Raw genomic sequence first — 18,798 nt, 5'->3', positions numbered from 1 at the left:
TTTCCAAATCCCTAACTTGTTCCCTGGCCTGACCACCTAGCCGCGTGTGGTGTGGGGTTATCCACAACACAAACGGAACAAAGCCACAAAACACGCGCGCGCAGTTACTGTGGGTGTGTGGTTACAAAGTGCTGCGCACGATATTGTCGTGCCTTCCTGCCTCGTGGGAACCGGAGGCCTGGGCCAGGGTAACCCTGATAATGCCAACAAATGACGTCGTCCTACTTACTGTTCTCCCCGTGTAAGGTGCACGTGCCCACTCCTATGCGAGTACCGTAATGCGGCTAACCTGACAGGCTCATATTTCAGCACCACTACGCGCATGTTTTTACTGAAGTCTAAGCCACTGCTCACCCGTAGCTCGGCATAGCCTGCACATTGCATCAAGACGTGATGCTCGTCCTCCACCTCAGCCGCACGTAGAGGGCACGTCCTCTCCTCCCTAGGCCTCTCCCACGCATGGTTCGCAGTGATTGGCCAGAACATAAACGGAATCTCATCAAAAGCTTACGCTGTGCAACTGCTGTTGGCACGTTGAGCGCCATGGCCCCCATATGTTATACCTATCGGCCCAAAAGTCCAGCCACCAGCCAGCATCAGCCAGCACCACATCCTGAACCTGGGCTAACATCCCAGTTCAAAGCCAGGCCTCGCCGCGGTGTACTTACAACTCAGTACAAATGGTCACAGATCTAGCATGATACGGTACAACTGGAACCACTGGGGGATGCATTGCATGAAGCGGAACACACCGCGAGTATGGAAGCTAGAAAGACATGTCGTCAGTCTGTGCTCACGAAGACAAATGCCCACGACGGGTGCCCTTAATTGTCAGCAGCCAGACATCCAGCACACGGTAGGAAATAAGAGATACACAATGGCAGTGCTTCTAGGCATGCATAGGCACGAACCGCAAATCATTCTTCCCCGAACGCACAGCTCGGACATTATAACACGGCTCACAGCACCTAATTTGTTACTTGCTCAGTAGTAACCATAGCCGCCATAGCCGTACGGAGGCGGCGGCGCATATGCACCGTACGGAGGCGGCGGCGCGTAACCACCATACGGAGGCGGCGCGTATCCACCGTACGGAGGCGGCGGCACGTAACCACCATACGGAGGCGGCGCATATCCACCATACGGAGGCGGCGGTGCGTAACCGCCATACGGAGGCGGCGGCACGTAATTACCATACGGAGGCGGCGGTGCGTAACCGCCATACGGAGGCGGCGCGTAACCGCCATACGGAGGCGGCGCGTAACCGCCATACGGAGGCGGCGGCGCGTAACCGCCATACGGAGGCGGCGCATAACCGCCATAACCGCCGTGGCTGCCTGTGGTCGAGTGCTCAGCCGGCCAGTGCTGGGTCAGCAGGCGGCGGAGGGCAGCAGCGTCACTGTGGAAAGGCAGGAGGGAAGAGAAGCAAAACCGTAATGTCACAGGCGCACAGGGGCTCATCGCGGAAGGCTCACAGCGCCGGGCACTAAGCATAAACAGCTTAAGCGTCGCGTTAATATTGCTCTTGTCTGACACACACGTTGCGCAGCGAGCCGGCTCCAAGCTATGGGGGACCGCGGAAGCCGCCGGGAGAGGGAAGCAGAGCACCTGCGGCCACGAAAGGCCCGCTTCGCCCGTGGGTCGGGCCCGACTAACAACGCCACAGACCCGCGGAGCCCTGTTACGTGTGCAGACGCTGCTAAGCTGCAACCTATGCTGCATGCTGCATGGCTTTGTTGGGCCGCCGAGTCCAGACCCACGGGCGCTGTTGCAAGCGTTGCATCCGGGCCCAACCCCACCCTCCCGCTCGCGCTTCCTGAATCACGCCGCGACACGACAGCCGCAGCAGCTCGAGGCATCGCCACGTCCCTGCCTCGCTGACGAATGTTCGAACAACCCCGGTGCGAAAATCCTGGTGCAAACTCAGCTTTATTCGCGGCTCCTAGCCCTGCAAACCTTTGTGTTCAACTCACTTGTGCACACGAGCCTTGGAGGCGGCCGCACCGCCGTTGGCCGCGGCAGAGGCAGCAGCCGAGGCAGCTCCAGCGTTCGCCGAATGCGAGACCAGCGACACCCGGCCCGCGGATGCCTGATCCTGCAGCAGCAGGGGCGCTGCCAGCAGCAGTAGCAGCAGCAGCAGCGGACCCAGCATGCTGATGAGGCTGGCAAGCTGCGGGCTGCGGCCGGCGCGTGGCACAACAGCCATCTTTGCGTGCGTTTCGCGGTGGACCCCGGGGGCCCAGCACCGCTTTAGGATACGATAGCAGGAAAGGGCGATCAGTTGGCGCTGTGGGAAGTACTGCACCGGCGCGTGCTCGACCTTGTCATTATTCGCCCAGGGTTCTCGCATGGCGATTACGCTGGATTCGAGCGGAGTGGAGTCGAGGGGACCAGACCTCCCTCCCACCTCGACCCGTCCGTTGGTCCTCCAACCGCCAGCAAACCCCCACGAACCCAGCACACTGCTTCCGCCAGGCCCCCGGTCTTCGTTGCGTCAGTCGGGACCAACCCTGCGCGGCTGCATCGTGGGGCCTGCCGCATGCAAAGTGCTGCTGGAAACCGCAACCCCACACCGGCTGCCTCGTCCCAGGCCGGCATCGGACCTCGGAGTCTCGGACACGCCGCCAGCATCAGCGGCTTTTAACAACGCACGTCCCCACTCGCAGACAATGTGTGTGGGGGGGGGGGAGGGGGGGGAATGGGGGGTTGCGCTTCTAACGGGCGACCGCCCTGGTTGAATCAAACTTACAATCACCCAGGCAGGACAGGTATCCCCGGCCAGGGTACCTCATGATGAAGGCGACCTGTCGCTCTGTCAGGGTCCGCTCCAGCCCCTGCTCCCTGTCATTCTTATGTAATCGGGGCCGCCTATGCACTGACCCTCTGTACACAGCTCTGCCCATCAGCGAGGCGGCACGACACAATGCCTGCTGCTGCAAAACACCCCCAAAAGCACACACCCACACGGGCTCTAGTCCCAACACTACTCCGCTACAAGCCACGCCCGGCAAGTGCTTCCCCGCCGTAGCCGCCCCCGCCTGGCCCTCCGTCGCCTCGCCCAGGGCTGTTTGCTCTCCGCTTCGGTGATGGTGCTCGCGCCTTGTGCTTCAGCGCCACGAATGTGGGGCGCACACGCTCCTGCACAGCGCATCGCAGCGAGGCAGGATCAGCACCAGAGGTCATGACAAACCATGGCGCAGCCACTCAAATAGCAGCACTCGCACGGCCCACTTTGCCCTTGCTCTTCGCCCTTCGCCCACGGCGGAGTCGAGTGTCCCCCGAGCTCCCAGTGCATCCAGCCCCTCGCCCACAAGTGCACAACCACCATCACCACCACCACGATCACCACCACCACGACCACCACAGCCCGCCCCCGCTCCCTCCACCCCTGCACTCACCAGGCTGATGGGCAGGTCCTGCTGCGCCACCACGTCCTCCAGCGCCGGCCCGTCCAGACCCGCAATGTACTGGTTGGTGGTGGCAGTGCCCACCGCTGCCGCCGCCGCCGCCGCGGCCGCCGCCGCCGGCGTGCCCGCCGGCGGCTTGTTGGATCCACACGTGTACTGCCGCTGTACGTCCCGGATCTGGCCGCACAGCTCCTCGTACGACGGCGCCGCGATGAAGGGCGGCGGGCGCGAGCGCAGCAGGTGCTCCGCAGTGGCGGGCGGCGGCGGCGGCGTGAGCACCGCCTTGGGCGCGGCCTTGGAGGCCAGGTACGCGCGCGTGAAGCTGGGGTGCATGCCGGTGTTCGGGATGGAGGCGGGGAACATGGACGAGTCGGTGGCGCCGCCCGCACCCTGCGACTGCGGCGGCTCCGCCACCTCCTCCTGCCCCCACGTGATGCGCCCGGTGCCCGGCCCCGGCGCCCCGCCCACGTCCTGTGGCGGCAGCACCAGCGGCGGCGGCGGCTCCGCCGGCGCCGCCGGCGCCTCCTCCTCCTGACCGGCGTCTTCCGTGATGCCCTTGACCGCGGTGAGGAAGGTGCGGTCGCGCTCGTCCTCCGCGGCCTGCCGCCCGCGCGCCGAGGCGCCGCGGCCGCCGTGGCCGCCCGCCTGGTCGGGCACCACGGTTTCAAATGAAATGAGCGGCCCTTTGAGCAGCGCCTTGCGCATGCGCGCGTCCACCACCACCAGTTGGTCCAGGATGCTGTCAAGCGCCTCAAGATCGCTCACGCTGCTCACGCCCCACGGCGCCGTGGCTGGCGCGGCGGCGTAGCTGCTGCCGCCGGACATGCCGGAGCCGCCGCCCTGCGCCAGCGCCGCCGCGGCCTCCGCCAGCACGTCGTTCGCCAGCTGCGTGTGTTGCGCCGCGTCCACGTGCAGCAGCGTGTCGGCGGCGGCGCCGGCCTGCACCCCCGGGCTAGGGCCGGGGCCGGGGCCGCGGGCGGAGGCGGCGCCGCGTGTGGCGCCGGCCATGACCTGCTGGTACTCGAGCTGCTGCTTGAGCGGGTTGTTGCGCATGAAGGCGCTGGGCGGCTTGCGCTTGGGCGCGTAGGGGTAGGAGGCGGGTGCGGGGCCGGAGGGCAGGACTGCGGGATGCTGCTGGATGGGCTCCAGCGGCTGCTGCGGCCCGCCGTTCAGCGGTTGCTGGAAGGACGGCACGCCTGCCGGCGTGCCTGATAAGCCCAGGGAGGGCGCGGGCGGCGCTCGCCCCGGCGGCCCGATGCCGTACATGAGGGGCGGCAGGCGCGGGTTCTGTTGCCCGCCGGTGGGACCGTCACTGTAGTGGGCCGAAGGTGGTGGGAAGGCGTCGGGGGAGCCGATACCTGGTGGCCCCGCTGACAACCGGCGCGCCGTCGCCCCGGTGCTGGACGCCCGCTCTTTGGCATTGGACAGCGCCAGGACCTGACCCGACAGCTTTGCAGTGCCTTGCAAGCTGCCCGGCCCTGGCCCGGCACTGCCCATGGTCCCGCCCAACGATGGTAGCGACTCGCCCTCGCCTAGCGACAATCTCCGAGCACCTCCGCCGTGCACCGGCGGCACAAATACATCGTTGAGGTTGATGGACGTCGCGGCCGCGGCTTTTGTCGCCATGGTCGGGGGCTCTAAGGCCAATGTCCGACTCAAGACAAGGGCCCGAGGCGGTTTATCTATGCTATAGACTCATGTATGGGGGTAAAATCGTAGGCGACTGCTCCAGACAGGTCGCTTGATAGAATTAAATGGTCAGCGACGCGTCAAATGGTCTAAGTAAATTCATTCAATGCTACTGACAAGTTTTACAGTTACGATTACATGAACGTGTAGATTAGTGAGGCAAACTCTGCTGCGACGAGTGGCCTCATGCATCGCACAATTTCAGGCAGCCAGGAGATGGCTACATAGCGCATTTTCTTGCTGCTATCAATACCAACTGTCTAGTGCGCACGCAGCTAATTAACTGACCGGCCTGCAAATAATTCGTGCCGGCCAGACCTGCACGAATGGAACGGTGCATATTCTAATCTAGGCTAGATCATATCAAAAAGAAACTAGCAGCATTTGGGTGGGCCGTGGATGCCTAAGGAGCAAGTTTAGGGCTAAGTGCGCCAGCAAGCGGCGCAAAATGCTGCTTTCCGGCGTCCCCAGCGGCCTGGCGCGACCAAATCGTGAATGGCGTATGCGTACAGGCCGCCCCAACCGGGCGGCAGGGGTCGTCTGTATGGCGCGCGGCAAGGTGCGACGTGGGCCAACAAATCGCCGCGCGGTACCCAGCGCTGCACATTTGGCCGGCTGCAAACATACTAGGAAACACTGTACATGACGTATCATGTGCAACAGTTTTGTGGAGCACTGGCGCAAGGACCAGCACGCCAGTGGCGCCTGACTAGCTCAACTGGGACCGGACGAGAGCCGGCTTGCGCCCCTCGCTTTCCCCGGCCTCGTCCTCGCGCACCGCCGCACCGCCCCCAAACCCGCCGTAACCGACCCCATGCACAGGACACGAACCATCGCCGGCGCGGCGGACGCAGCCCCAATCAGAGTCGCGACCCGGGCACGGTCGATGACGACTCGGACGATGACGGCGACGGTCTGGCAGACGACCCCGCTGCCGCCGCCGGCCCTTACGCAGCCTACATGGGCGGCGGCGGCGCCGCCGCAGCCGCCGCTGCCGCCGGCTATGTGCCGTACGGCGACGTCGATGCCGCCGCCAACCCAGACGCGGCGGCGCTGGCGGACACGTACCGCGCCCGCCAGCTGGCGGCGACGCGGCGTGCCCGGGCGGCGGCGGCTGCGGACGCGGCGGCGGCGGCGGCGTCGCGGTCTGCGGGCGTGGAGGCGTATCTGGCCAGTCGGGGTCTGGGCTCCATTGCGCAGTTTCGGCAGATGGCAGACCTGGAGCTGGAGCAGACCCTGGCGGAGCTGGAGGGTGAGGGAGGGTGAGGGCGGCAGGGCGGAGGGGCGGAGGAGGGCAGACCGAGGGGCCTGGCTGCGAGTGGGAGGGGCAGGAGGAGGTGGCCAAATAGCAGTGGTGGGGATGCTTGCGGGCATCCAGAAAGGGACAGCAGTGTAAGTTAGGGGGCCTTGGCCAAGGCATGCGGGGGGGGGGTCTGCACTGGAGTCAGTGGAGTGGGAGTGGGCTAGGTAGCCAGCCTCCCTCGTTTTGTCGTGCAGTCTTGCATAACTGAATGTTTTATGTGGCGCAACCTCGCCAACCACAGAGGCGGATCTGGCGGCTGTGGAGGCCCAGGTGGCGGCGGCGGGCGGGGATCTGGAGGCGGACTGGGCGGCGCTGGAGCGCGGCCGCTCCACCACCGGCATGGCTAAGCAGGCGGGCGGCGGCACGGCGGGCGGCAGCGGCCGCGCGGCGACGGCGCTGCCGGATGACACATTGCTGGCGCCGCCGTCCAACCCTAGGGTGCGTGTCGTGTGATGTGACGTGGCGTGCGAAAGGCTCTGCGCGGGAGGCTGGTCTTGTGCAGCAACGCTGGACGCATGCCCTTGCGGTACATTCATGGCCGTGCTCTAGAACCTTGACGTGTTGGCCGGCTGAACTCGTTCCTGTGGATACGTGCAGGTGGAGCGCATGCGCGCCGGCGGCGGTGCCGCAGCCACCCCGCGGCGCAAGCGGCGGCTGTTTGACACCGGTGACGACGCAGGCGCCGTGGACTCGTCCTTCTTCGACGGCGCCGGCGGCAGCTACAGCAGCGGCAGTGACGATGAGTACGACGGCAGCAGCTACAGCCGCACCAGCGGCAACAGCTACAGCTACAGCCGGCCGCCGGCGGCGGCGCCGCGCCCCAACCCGTTCCTCATCCTGCCCAAGCGGCCGGAGGACGCGCCCCGCGGGCGGTACACTGACATGGACGAGCTGTTGGATAACCTGTACGAGGAAAGCACGGCAGGCAGTAGCAGCAGTGCCAGCGGCGGCGGCGCCGCCGGCAGTAGCCGGCCGGAGCTGTCGGGCCGGCCGGCCCGCCCGGCTGGCGCGGACGCGGCTCCTTCGGCGGCGCCGTACTACGGACACATCGACGACGAGGAGGAGTACGACGGCGTGTACGACGAGTACGGCAACCGCATCCCGGACAAGGAGGAGGTCAACAGCGCGTACGGCGACCGCATGCTGCGCGCGCTGCGCAGCGCCCTTGTGTCTGACACCGACAAGCCAGCCCTAGCGCGGCCGCAGGCGCCGCCGGGCCGGGGCAAGCGCAAGCCGGCGCCGCCGCCGCAGGCGGCGGCTGCGCCTGCGGCGCCTGCCGCGGACGGCGATTATGATGCGCTCATGGAGCTTTTGGAGTCCGTGGGCGACGAGCTGGGGGTTGAGGAGGACGATGACGCCGAGGCGGAGGCGGAGGCCGAGGCGCTGCGGGCGCAGCAGCAGCAGCAACAGGCGGCGGGCAGTAGCAAGCGGCCGCTCACGACCACCTCCCTGCTGAGGGCGCAGCAGCAGCAGCAGCAGCAGCAGCAGCAGCAGCAGGGCAAGCCGCAGCTGGTGGGGCGCCCGGATGCGGCGAAGCCGCCGTCGGGCTCGGCGACCCAGGCCCGCGGGGGCCGGGCCTCGGCGCTGCCGGGCGCAGCGTCGCCGGCGCCGCCACGTGTGGGCAGCGGCTTTGCGGACGATGACGCACGCTTCCTGGAGGACCTGCTAGACGGTGAGTGATGTCTGGGCGGGTTGGGCCTAGGGCCTGGGTGCCAGGCCTGGGGCCATTGTCACCAGGATACAAGGAGTTGAAAAGACACAAGCAAAAGCAGAAGGGTAACCCAGTGCACTTACCGGCCTCTTGCCGGGCTCTTGCCTGAGCGCTGGGGTGCAGCACACGGCCTCACTGTCCTGTGTTTGCTGCTGTTGCTTTGGTCCCAACGCAGATGTGGACTTCGCAAGCGACCTGGGCACCGGCGCGGGCGCCAGCACCTCCTACGGCGGCGGCCGCGGCACCGCCAGCAGCACCAGCAGCGCCAGCAGCACCAGCAGCATCCTCGGCAGCAGCCGCGGCAGCAGCGGCGGCATGCTGGGGGCGCCCGCGCGGGCCGTGCGCCGACCCGCCCCTGGCGACCCCGACTATGACCCCCTGCTGGACGACGACGACGACAGCCTCCTCGACTTTGATGACGACCTGGAGCGGCAGGCCACAGGGCTGCTGGGCAAGCCCGCACTGGCAGCCAAGCCCGCACCGCGCAATGCCGCGGCAGCGCCGCCGCCGGCGAGCAAGGGCGCCGCCAAGCGTCCGTCGCTGTCCCTGTCCGCCGCTGCCAAGGTGGGCCCCGGCGTGCTGCTGGCTGCTTATGGTGATTAATTGCTCCGTAGTGTGTTGTTTGTGGCCCAGAAGATTAGATGGGGTTGAGGATTCGTTAGCACGCAAGCCACGGCAGCTCCGCAAACGTCACCGTCGACACGCCTTACCCGGCACACCTGTGACTGTCCCCCTCACTCCCCCTTGCTGCACCAAATGTGCCTGGCCACAACTTCGCTGCTTCTTTACTTGATATGTTTATACCTGGATGTAACGCTCCCCAACTCTGCAACACCCAACATCCTCAGGCCCGCTCCGACCTGGCCGAGCTGCTGGGCGACGACTGGGGCGCGGAAAACGAGAATGACGACGGCGACTTTGACTTCAACGACCTGGACGATGACCTGGACCTGAGGCCCAGCGGCAGCGGCAGGGCCAAGCCGGCACCACTGGCCAAGCCGCAGCTGGCCTCGCGGCCGGTCAAGGGCGGCGCGGAGGCGCCGCGCGGCGCCGGCAAGGGCGCCGCCGCGGCGGCTGCACGCAAGGCGGCGGTGCAGCTGGGCTCCCGCGACCTGGACTCCATGCTGCGGGGCCTTAGCCAGCAGGACAGCGGGGGCGAGGACAGCGATGGGGAGCAGCAGGGCCCGAGGCCGCAGGCGGGGTCGGCGGCAGCCGCCGCAGGCAAGAAGCCGCAGCTCGATGGGTTTGATCTGGATTTGGATTTGGAGCTTGACTTGGCGCTGGCGCGAGGCTCCAGTCCTGGATCCCAGCAGCCGGTGACGGCGATGGCCAAGCCGGCGTGGGCCAGCAGCGCTGGCAGCAGCGGAGGCAGCAAGCAGGCGGCTCCAGCCGCTGCAGCGACTCAGCCGAAGCCCAAGGCGGCAGCGGCGGAGGCGGCGGTTGCGGCTGCGCCGGCGCCCGTGACCGCGAGCACTGCGCCCTCGTTGGCGGCGGCGACTGTGGCGACGGTAAAGGCGGCAGCTGCCTCGCCTTCATCCGCAGCCTCCACGGTGACTGCAGGGGCAAAGCGGCAGAAGCAGGAAGTGGAGGTGGCGGCAGCTGCATCCGCCGCGGCGGCTGCGGCGGTGTCGCTGTCTGGCGCGGCGGCGGCCGCAGTGTTGACGGACCGGTCCAAGGCAGCGGTGCTCGAGCGGCTGGAGGGCAAGTCCAAACTGTCGGGCCCGCCGCCCCGCAAGCAGCAGCAACCGGCGGCACCGCAGCCCCAGCCGGCCGCAGCTGAACAGTCGCTGCTGCAGAAGCAGCCCCAGAAGCAAGAGCAGAAGCAGCCGCCGGCGCAGGCACAGGCGCAGGCGCAGGCTCAGGCGCAGAAGCAGCCCAAGCAGCCGCGCCCGGCGGCGGCGGAGCCCGCAGCGCAGAAGCTTTCGACCTCGGCAGGAGCGCAGGCGGGCCCGGAGTTGCCATCTGCACCACCGGCACCTGCAGCAGCTGCTCCCGACCCTCGCGAAGTCGCGCTTGCAGCCGCAGCCGCTGCCGCGAAGCTGCGTGAGCTCGACGTCAGCCGTGCCGCCGGTGCCGCCCCAAAGGCCGCGGCATCCAGCCCGGCGTTACCCGCGGCCTCGACCGAGCGCCCGGCCAGAGCTGTGGGCCAAGCGGTGGGCATCGACAAGCCGCAGCCGCAGCACAAGCGCAGCTCATTCGCGCGAACTCCTAGGCGCGAGACGCAGACGGTGCCGTTGACGCAACCTCAGGAATCAACACAGGCGCAGTCCAGCCCTGCCGGCCCTGGCCCGGCATCCGCCCCTGGCGCCGCCGCAGGGCCCAAGTCGCGCACCGGCCCCAGGCCAGCGCCTGCGGTGCGACCCTGGCGCGCTGGCCGCGCCGCGCCGCCGTCGCAGCCAGCAGCCGGCGCGCCTCCGGCGGCGGCAGTGGCCGCGGCGGCCGCCGGAGCTGATGAGCAGCGGGGCTGGTGGACCTCGCTGGAGGCCGCGGTGGACGAACAGGTGGAGCTGCTGGTGGCGGAGGTGGAGGCGGCGGCAGCAGCAGGCGGCGGCGGCAGCGGCGGCGGCGCGGAGGCGGCGAGCGTTAGCGCCGCGCCGCAGCGGCCGGTGGTGATGATGGCGCTGGCGGGGCTGCGTGGCCGCAGGGCGGCGGTGGCGGCGGCGGTGGGAGAGGCGCGGGAGACAGCGCCGCGCACCCCGCCACGCTCCCGACCCGCGCCGGCGCGCCACTCAGAGACGCCGCCGACAGCGCCGCCAGCGGCTGATGCTCCAGGCGCGCAGGTGTCGCAGGCGGTGCCGGCCGCAGCCCGCTCCGAGTCGCCACGTATGGCACGCAGCTCACCCAGTCGCGGCCCCGCTGCAACCACAGATGAAGCCTGGGGGCCCTCGGGCTCCATCTTTGGCAACTCGGATGAGCGGCCCAACTCGCCCTCTCGTTCGCCCTCTGGCTGGCCCTCTCGATCGTCCTCCCCCTCTTCCTCTCGGCCTACCTCTTCCGAGCGCGCCAGGTCCCCACGTGGCAGCAGCTCCACGCGCCACTTCGGCGCACCCGCACACCCTCGCTCCTACCCCTCCCGGCCCTTCCGCACTTCCTCCTCAAGCAGCAGCGCGCGGCGCAGCGACCGGCCCTTCAACGCGCGCTCGGCGCCGCCGGCGCCCCGCGTCGACTTCTCAATAGACGTGTTCGCCTCTGCCTTCCCCTCCTCCTCCTCCTCCTCCCCCTCCTCCTCCCCCTCCTCCTTCCCCTCCGCCTCCGCCACCGCCCCCTCCTCCGCCCCCTCCTCCTCCTCCGCCTCCCCCTCCTCCTTCCCCTCCTCCTCCTCCGCCTCCGCCCACTCCGCCCCCTCCTCCGCCTCCACCGCCTCCGCCTCCTCCTCCGCCTCCGCCCCCTCAGCCCCCTCCTCCTCCTCCTCCTCCCCCTCCTCCTCCGCCTCCGCCTCCTTCTCCTCCCCCTCCTCCTCCGCCTCCGCCTCCGCCTCCTCCTGGGAGCCGAGCAGCTACAGCGGGGCGCTCTCTCGGCTACAGCAGATGGTGCGTCGCGGCGAGCTACTGAGAGGCGACATCGAGGGCGTGGAGGTGAGGGGGCCATCCCAGGCAAACGTGGCGCCGGGCGCAGCGCCGGCCGGAGCGCAGGATGGTGATGGGGATGGGGCGGGCGAGGAAGGGGGCGAGGGCACAGGCAGCGTGGTGGTGGCGGCGCTGGTGCGTTTCCCGGTGCTTGAGCAGCTGGGCGTTCAGCAGCCGATGCGCGTGCCGGCAAAGCGCCTGCACGGCTGGCGGGACTGGCACACGACCGCGAAGTTGTTTGCGGAGGGCGGTCTGGCGTCGACTGGCGAGGATAAGAAGGAGCAGCAGCAGCAGCAGCAGCAGCAGCAGCAGCAGCAGCAGCAGCAGCAGCAGCAGCAGCAGCAGCAGCGGCCAGAGAGGGAGACGGCTGCTTTGGTAGCCGGGGCTGTCGTTGGCGGTGGCAGTGATGCTCCAGGTGGCGGCGGCGCCGCTGGGGTCTGGCCCAGCCGCAAGATGTGGGGCGTGGTCACCAACATCAAGTGCCTGGTGGAAGAGGAGGCAGCGATGGCGGCGGCGGGTGCCTCGGCGCAAGCCTCCGGGGCCAACTGGTTCGAGGTGTGTGTGACCGAGCCGCTGCCGCCCAGGGTGCACTACCAGTCCGACGAGGCGGGCCTCCACGAGCGGCAGCAGGTGCGGCGTCAGGCTGCACGCGACTCATGAGAACGCATGTGTTTGCTTGTTTGCATTGGCATTTATTTGACCGAATGTGCTTCCACGTCGACGGCGCTCCGCTTCCTCGCTTGGTTGATTATGGTTTCTGTGAACCGTTGCCACCGTGCCCGCCGCGCATGCGCTTGTTCTCTCCCCCGCAGATTCTCCGCAGCAACATGGGTACCAAGGTGTTGGCCCGGGTGGTGGGCATCACCCACTGGGGCGCCTTCTGCGAGCTGCAGCTGCAGACCGAGCCGCGCTCGGAGGCGCAGGCGCAGGCGCAGGCGCAGGCGCAGGCGCAGGCGCAGGCGCAGGCGCAGGCGCAGGCGCAGGCGCAGGCGCAGGCGCAGGCGCAGGTGCAGGCACAGGCACAGGCACAAGCGCAGGCGCAGGCGCAGGCGCAGGTGCAGGCACAGGCACAGGCACAAGCGCAGGCGCAGGTGCAGGCGCAGGCACAAGCGCAGGCGCAGGTGCAGGCGCAGGCACAAGCGCAGGCGCAGGTGCAGGCGCAGCTGCCGCCGCATCAGGAGCGCGCGCTGCAGGTGTTTCTGGAACGGAACACGGTCACGGCTTCCGACGCGGCGCCGGCCCCGCCGCAGGTGCAGGCCAGCGCCGGCAGCACCACTGGCAACGTCGAAAGCGATGGCATCAGCACCAGCCGTAGCAGTGGCAACAGTGGCATCAGCGGCGGCGCTAGCAGCAGCGCCGGCTGCCTGCGGCCGCAGCTGTGCTTCCTGCCGGCTGCGTCCATGGCCGGCCGGCTGGCGGAGCTGTGGCAGCGGTGCGTTGCGTTGGACTCCAACACCCGCCGGCGCGTGGTCATTGCCCGCTCGGAGCCGCCGGCCCTGGCCTCCAGTCCGATAGAGCCGGGCCAGCTGCTGCTGCCGCCGCCGCCGCCACAGTGGCCGCCGCAGCCGTCTGGGCTGCTGCAGGTGGGGCACCTGGTGGAGGCCACCGTGTGCGGCTGCTACACCTGCCCGCCCATGCATGGCCGCACGCCGCACCTGCTGCTGGCGCAGCTGCAGCAGCGGCCGTACGTGCGCGCGGCGGGCATGAGTACGGCGCTGGGGTACAACTTTGAGCCCAAGCAGTCGCGCAGGCAGCAGCAGGGCGGCGGCAGCGCCGGAGGCCGCGGTGGTGGCAGGGCGGCGGGGCGCAGCGCTGGGCGCGGGAGGTAGACGGCGCAGGGCGCAGGTCTGGGTGGCGAGCACGGGCGGGCGACCGAGCGTTGTGCAATGGCGGGCACTGCCGTACGGTTGCAGCGGCACTAGCAAGTTCTATGGGAACATGGCGCCACCAGTGCGCGATGATGCAGGATGAGACATTGAGTCAATCCTGAGGCAACTAAGTGGGATTCAGGCTTGACGGGCTGGCGGTAGGGCAGTGCCTGACTGCCTGACACTCGTGCGGCTGCTGTAAGTGAAGCTGTGAAGGTGCTGGTTTCCAAGCAGCTCGCTTTGTCCGAGTTGGCAAGGCCGTGCCCCATGCTGCTGCTAGTCGAATGGGCACAGGTTCCCTCCATCAGCATATTCCTGTCCGTTCCGGTTCGCAGTGTTTGCCTGCAGAACTGAAGGGAACTTCCTGCTGGGCGGGAATGGACGGGTTCTGGCGTAACTTGCAGATGGCCAGCCAGCAACTTGTCGGTACAGCAACTCCGGCGTTCGACCAGCCATGCACTTCTGCTCTGCCACTGCAAACTGTCTGCCGTCTGCTTGGGATATGGGCATCAGCTGCACCCTACGGGACCTCGCCCACCTGCCTAAACCCTGTCCCCTGTGTCCCATCACACACCCTGTTGCTGGCGTGCCAGCGTGCCAAAATGGGCCGGCAGAAGTGCAAGGTTTGGGCGCTCAATCATCCAATGCTATGTGTACAACCTTGAGGATTCTGGGACAAATTCCGCTATTATCATTCAGGCTACCGCGAAAGAACATAACCATCAACACCGACATCAACAGCGACCACGCACTGTGCAATTCGCGACCGCTTTCAAACACCAGTTAGACAACCAATTATCTCAAATACACTCTAGTAGCGATGCGCGGCGCTGGAAATGTCGTAAGGTTGATTGGCGCGCAGTGCGGGCGCCACGCCGAGCGCGCTGCTGCCTGCGCTGTTGGATCTGGCGCTTTGACAAAAGCTGCATCATCATGGGCGAGCGCGGACGCGGCGGGAGCGGCAACAGGCAGTCGGGGCGCCAGGACTGAGGCCACGTCGACGGCAACGGCAGGTTGGTACCGCCCGACGTCCCTGCGCTGCGACGGCCGCCACACTGCGCCCACCGCTTGTGGCGGACGCTAGCTAGCGCTGCTCAGCATACAGTGCTGTGCCTTATCACGGCGCTGCAAAAAACACGGCGCACGCAAACGTACGCGGTACGGCCTGATCGCTTCCTGTACAGGGATGGCCGCCTGGCTGTTGGCAGCGGGCGCCGCTGCGCAGACAGCTGCCTTGGCGGATGCCCCTGCGGCGCAGCAGGTGTGTGTGTGTATGTGTGTGTGTGTGTGTGTGTGTGTGTGTGTGTGTGTGTGTGTGTGTGTGCGTGTGCATGCGTATGTGTGTGTGTGTGTGTGTGTGTGTGTGTGTTGGCTCGAAATGAGGAAGTCCACAGGCGCCTGCAAGCTGGAAGCGCAGTCTTTCGCTTCGCAAGCCACTCAGCACTCCAACTCGTGTACCTCGCTTTCTCCTTTTCGCTCTAACACCACCCGCCGACCGTGTACGGGTCCATGGTGTTGGTATGGTACTGTCCCAGTTCCTTGCCGGCTCGCGCCTAATGCTTCGCTACCGAATGCGTAGGCTTGAACGCGCGCCACTGCTCGACGGTCCCCTCCCTGACCTCCAGGCTGGCGGCCTGGCGGCGGCGGGCGGCCCCCCCGGCGAGCCTCAGACCAACCACCCTCTTGAGTACGACCCCGTCACCAACGAGCACACCGCCAAGATGACGCTGGCCCGCACCGCCGCGCTCGAGCTTTACAACGCCGGCAAGTGAGTAAGCACGGGTAAACACTGCAGCGGCGACTTTAAGCACCCAACCACGTCTTGTGAATGGTGCTCTCACAGCCCTTCGCCACACCGACCATGTCACGTCACGCAACGATGAATAATATTGTGCCTGCGCCTGCGCCTGTCCCTGCGCCTGACCCTGCGCCTGACCCTGCCCGTGCCCTTGTCCCTTCTTCCTCCCGCAGGTACGCGCAGGCCGAGGCCAAGTTCCGGGAGGCTGCGGCGGAGGCGGCTCTGGGCTTCCCCGCCGGTGACCCGCACATCGCCTCCACCAAGAACAACCTGGCGGAGTTCCTGCGCAACACCGGCCGATGGGACGAGGCAGAGGAGCTGTACAAGGAGGTGTGTGTGGGGGGTGGGGTGGGGGGGGGTGGGGTGGGGGGGGGGTTGTAGATACCAGCCCAAACTAACCTGAACCGGGGGTGGGGTTAGTTCACTCCAATCCCAAATGGGGGTTGGGGGTGGGCGCATGGGCGTGAGATACAGAGGACGGCAGGGCAGTCAGTGTGTTTGTCAGTCACAGCCGCAGCCGCTTCCCCCACTTCGTGTCGTCCCTCCTCTCTCCACACCTCTCCCTCGCACCTCACCCCCACACCTCGCCTCCCCCCATCTGTAATCCTCCCTGCCCCTGTCACGTCGTGTCCCCGCCTGTCCCCGCCTGCCCCCGCCTGCCCCCGCTTCCCCCCTCCCCCGCCAGGCGCTGGACCTGCTGGACGCCAACTACGGCCCCAAGCACTGGCTGTACGTGAGCGCGCTGCAGAACCTGGCGCTCAGCTACGAGGCGCGCGGCGACCTGCCCCAGGGCATCGCCACCATGGAGCGGGTGCTGGGGCTGAGGCTGGAGATGTTCGGGCCGCGCCACTTCCTGTACGCTGGTGAGGGGTTGGGCCTGAGTGGGCGTGAGAGATGCTGCGCCGTGTCCTTCCACGCTACCACACCGCCACCCACCCACCCACCCACCCACCCACCCACCCACCCACCCACCCACCCACCCACCCACCCACCCACCCACCCACATCCACGCATCATCGGGACCCATGGACCGCACGTTCGCCATCTCACCGCCCTCCCGCCTGTGCTCCACCTCCTCCTCCTCCACCCGTGTCCAGACTCGCTGTTTGCGCTGGGCCACATGCTGCGCAAGTCGGGCAGGGCGGCGGAGGGCGTGAAGCTCATGAACGAGGCCGCACGCATCCTGGAGGAGGCGGGTGAGCTGGGGGCGGCATGCAGAGCTGCGGCTTTCGGGGGCTTGGCGCAACTCCCGTGCACACTATCATCAAACGCTACGTGGCGACGTCCGTTTGCTAACGCCTAATCGCTTACCTTTCCAGCCATCACCACACAGTCCTGCGTGTTTCCTTGCCTTGTGCTATCTCAACACACCTCACACACCGCAGAGAAGGTGCAGGCCAACGTGGTGTTGTTCTGGCTGACGGAGATCGCGGGCTGTCACGTGGGCGACGGCCGCCCTGACCTGGCGGTGGGGCCGCTACAGCGCGCGCTGGGACACATGGCGTCGGAGAAGGGCGACGAGGCGGTGAGTGGGCAGGCGGGCGATGGCGGGACGGTGGGGGTGGCCGTGACCGTGGCTATGGCGGCGGTGGTGTGCTAAGCTGCGTGTGTGTGCTGGTACCTCGGGACATAGAGCGCGCAGCGGTCCAAGGCAGGGCAGGGCTTGATGCGTGCGGTGGGTGCCACTGGCAGGTAAACCTGCGGCCTTGCATGCTTGCCATGGTCCAAAACGGATGCGGTGCAACGCCCTCTTTGCATCTGCTGTGCGTTGGGTAACAGGCGGCTGCGTCGGCGGTGAATGAGCAGCTGATTGACGTGTTGGTGGGCACTGGCCGCGTGGTCGAGGCGGTGGCAGCGGCGGAGTCGGCGCTGGCGGCGCGGCGCAAGCTGTTCGGCGACACGGCACTGGTAGTGGCGCAGAGCGAGCTACGGGTGGCGCAGGTGCGTGCTGTCACACTGTGTGCGCTTGCACCGTGCTGTGGCTCTTGCATGCTCGGGTCTCCGGTGCACGGTCTGCCCGGACACGAGAAAGTGCTGTCAATAAGTCGCGGAATTGCGAATGTGCGCCCCTTCCGCAGCTCGAACTTCTGGAGGAGCACATTCGCCAGCAGCGGCAAAAGGAGCCTGCGGCGGCTGAGGCAACGGCTCAGCCCGGCCCTTCGCTGCCGCTGCGGGCGCTGCAGCACACCGAGGCGGCCTCCCGCATAGCCACCTTCACCGCCGACGAGTGCAGCCGCGGCACCATGCTGGCCGGCCCGCCGTCCGACAAGTGAGTGCGCCAGAGTCCGGCCCTGGCAGCGCACACAAAGGCTTGCTGTGGAGAAAGCGTTCGTGTGCGCCAACATCACGGCAACGGTCCACACGGGGGTCACTGGGTCTGGTGATGGTCGCGGCACGCACATCCTTGCAGGGACTCGGGCCTGCGCCGGCGCAGCGCGCCCATTCCGTGTGTCTCCATGCCCGCGGTGACGCCCGTTGTTCCCTCCTGCTCTCCGGCCCCCAGGGTGGTAAAGCGGTTGCGTGCGGCCCACACGCTCGGCAGCGCCGCCAAAATGGTGGCCACACTGGCAGGTGTGGCAGACCCCGGTGCCGCCGTGCCGGCGCTGCCCGCCCCCGGTACCTCCGCGGCCGGGAAGGAGCCGGCCGCCGGTTCCTCCCCCTCCGCCAAGTCGTCCTCGTGGTGGCCCTTCGGCGGCCGGGCCAAGTCGGCTGCCAGCGAAGCTACGTCTAAGAAGGCGAAGCCGGTGGAGGCTGCGGCGCCTGCAGCTGCTAGCAGCGGCGGCGTGACGCTGTCCACGCAGCTGCCGGCTCTGGCGGCTCCGGTGGCGGAACTGCCGCTGGCGGACCGGCGGCTGGAGGAGGCGGCGGCGGCTCTGGCGGGCGCGGCGCAGGCGGGCAAGGAGCTCATGCAGGTGAGTGGGCTCAGGCGGTTTCCACATGCTTCAGGTGTAAGGGGTTCTGCCTGCTTTGTTGCATGCAGCACGCCAAGCATGCGCTACGGTGTGTGTGCCGACTGCCGAGCCTTTGCCGCCTCTTGGTGCTGCCGTGACGCTGCAGGCGGTGGCAGCGGGGCGCAAGCAGCTGCCCTCCGGCGTGAGCGGCGACGAGGTGGCCGGTCTGCTTGTGGAGGTGGCGCTGCAGCAGCTGGATGTGCTGGAGCGGCTGGGGCTGGTGCTGCAGGCGCGCGTGGCGTCGGGGCAGCTGGGCGCGGGCGGCAGCGCGCCGGGGGCCGCCAACACCGACATAGTGGCGCGGCACCGGCGCGTGCTGGAGCAGCAGGAGCGCGTGGCGGCGGAGCTGCTGGGGTGATGTGTGTACCGAGCTGTTGCGAGGCGTATTAGGCGGTGAAGAGCAGCTGGTGGTTGATGGGGCAAGGCATGATGGAACGTGGGATTGTCGGCATCTGGCACGCTGACGTGCCGCCTGATTCAATGTGCAAAGGCGCTCCATAGCCGA

General features: G+C 67.6%; 4 protein-coding genes across 4 annotated transcripts; 2 read left to right on the top strand and 2 right to left on the bottom strand.

Moving 5' to 3' along the window:
* Positions 1 to 6: 6 nt before the first annotated feature.
* CHLRE_01g025650v5 (uncharacterized protein) lies at positions 7 to 2,348 on the bottom strand. The gene is made up of 2 exons (XM_043058547.1): positions 1,974 to 2,348; positions 7 to 1,399 (listed from the first exon to the last, which is right to left on the bottom strand). The coding sequence occupies exons 1-2, from the start codon at positions 2,204 to 2,206 to the stop codon at positions 985 to 987; spliced, it is 648 nt and encodes a 215-aa protein (XP_042928461.1). The 5' UTR covers positions 2,207 to 2,348; the 3' UTR covers positions 7 to 984.
* Positions 2,349 to 2,733: 385 nt separating this feature from the next.
* Positions 2,734 to 5,228, bottom strand: CHLRE_01g025600v5 (uncharacterized protein). Its single transcript, XM_043058546.1, has 2 exons — positions 3,399 to 5,228; positions 2,734 to 3,138 (listed from the first exon to the last, which is right to left on the bottom strand). Exons 1-2 carry the CDS (start codon positions 5,031 to 5,033, stop codon positions 2,992 to 2,994), a joined length of 1,782 nt encoding a protein of 593 aa, XP_042928460.1. The 5' UTR covers positions 5,034 to 5,228; the 3' UTR covers positions 2,734 to 2,991.
* Positions 5,229 to 5,348: 120 nt separating this feature from the next.
* Positions 5,349 to 13,758, top strand: CHLRE_01g025551v5 (uncharacterized protein). Its single transcript, XM_043058545.1, has 7 exons — positions 5,349 to 5,655; positions 5,919 to 6,348; positions 6,641 to 6,837; positions 6,997 to 8,071; positions 8,286 to 8,674; positions 8,959 to 12,306; positions 12,489 to 13,758. The coding sequence occupies exons 1-7, from the start codon at positions 5,545 to 5,547 to the stop codon at positions 13,503 to 13,505; spliced, it is 6,567 nt and encodes a 2,188-aa protein (XP_042928459.1). The 5' UTR covers positions 5,349 to 5,544; the 3' UTR covers positions 13,506 to 13,758.
* Positions 13,759 to 13,878: 120 nt separating this feature from the next.
* Positions 13,879 to 18,744, top strand: CHLRE_01g025500v5 (uncharacterized protein). Its single transcript, XM_043058544.1, has 11 exons — positions 13,879 to 14,557; positions 14,729 to 14,805; positions 15,170 to 15,312; positions 15,516 to 15,672; positions 16,028 to 16,205; positions 16,440 to 16,538; positions 16,728 to 16,867; positions 17,122 to 17,283; positions 17,421 to 17,611; positions 17,846 to 18,254; positions 18,400 to 18,744. The coding sequence occupies exons 1-11, from the start codon at positions 14,365 to 14,367 to the stop codon at positions 18,649 to 18,651; spliced, it is 2,001 nt and encodes a 666-aa protein (XP_042928458.1). The 5' UTR covers positions 13,879 to 14,364; the 3' UTR covers positions 18,652 to 18,744.
* The last annotated feature ends 54 nt before the right edge of the window (positions 18,745 to 18,798 follow it).

Source organism: Chlamydomonas reinhardtii, chromosome 1 (genome assembly GCF_000002595.2).
Source record: "Chlamydomonas reinhardtii strain CC-503 cw92 mt+ chromosome 1, whole genome shotgun sequence".
In the NCBI taxonomy this organism is placed as follows: domain Eukaryota; kingdom Viridiplantae; phylum Chlorophyta; class Chlorophyceae; order Chlamydomonadales; family Chlamydomonadaceae; genus Chlamydomonas; species Chlamydomonas reinhardtii.
This window is presented reverse-complemented; position numbering and strand designations above follow the sequence as displayed.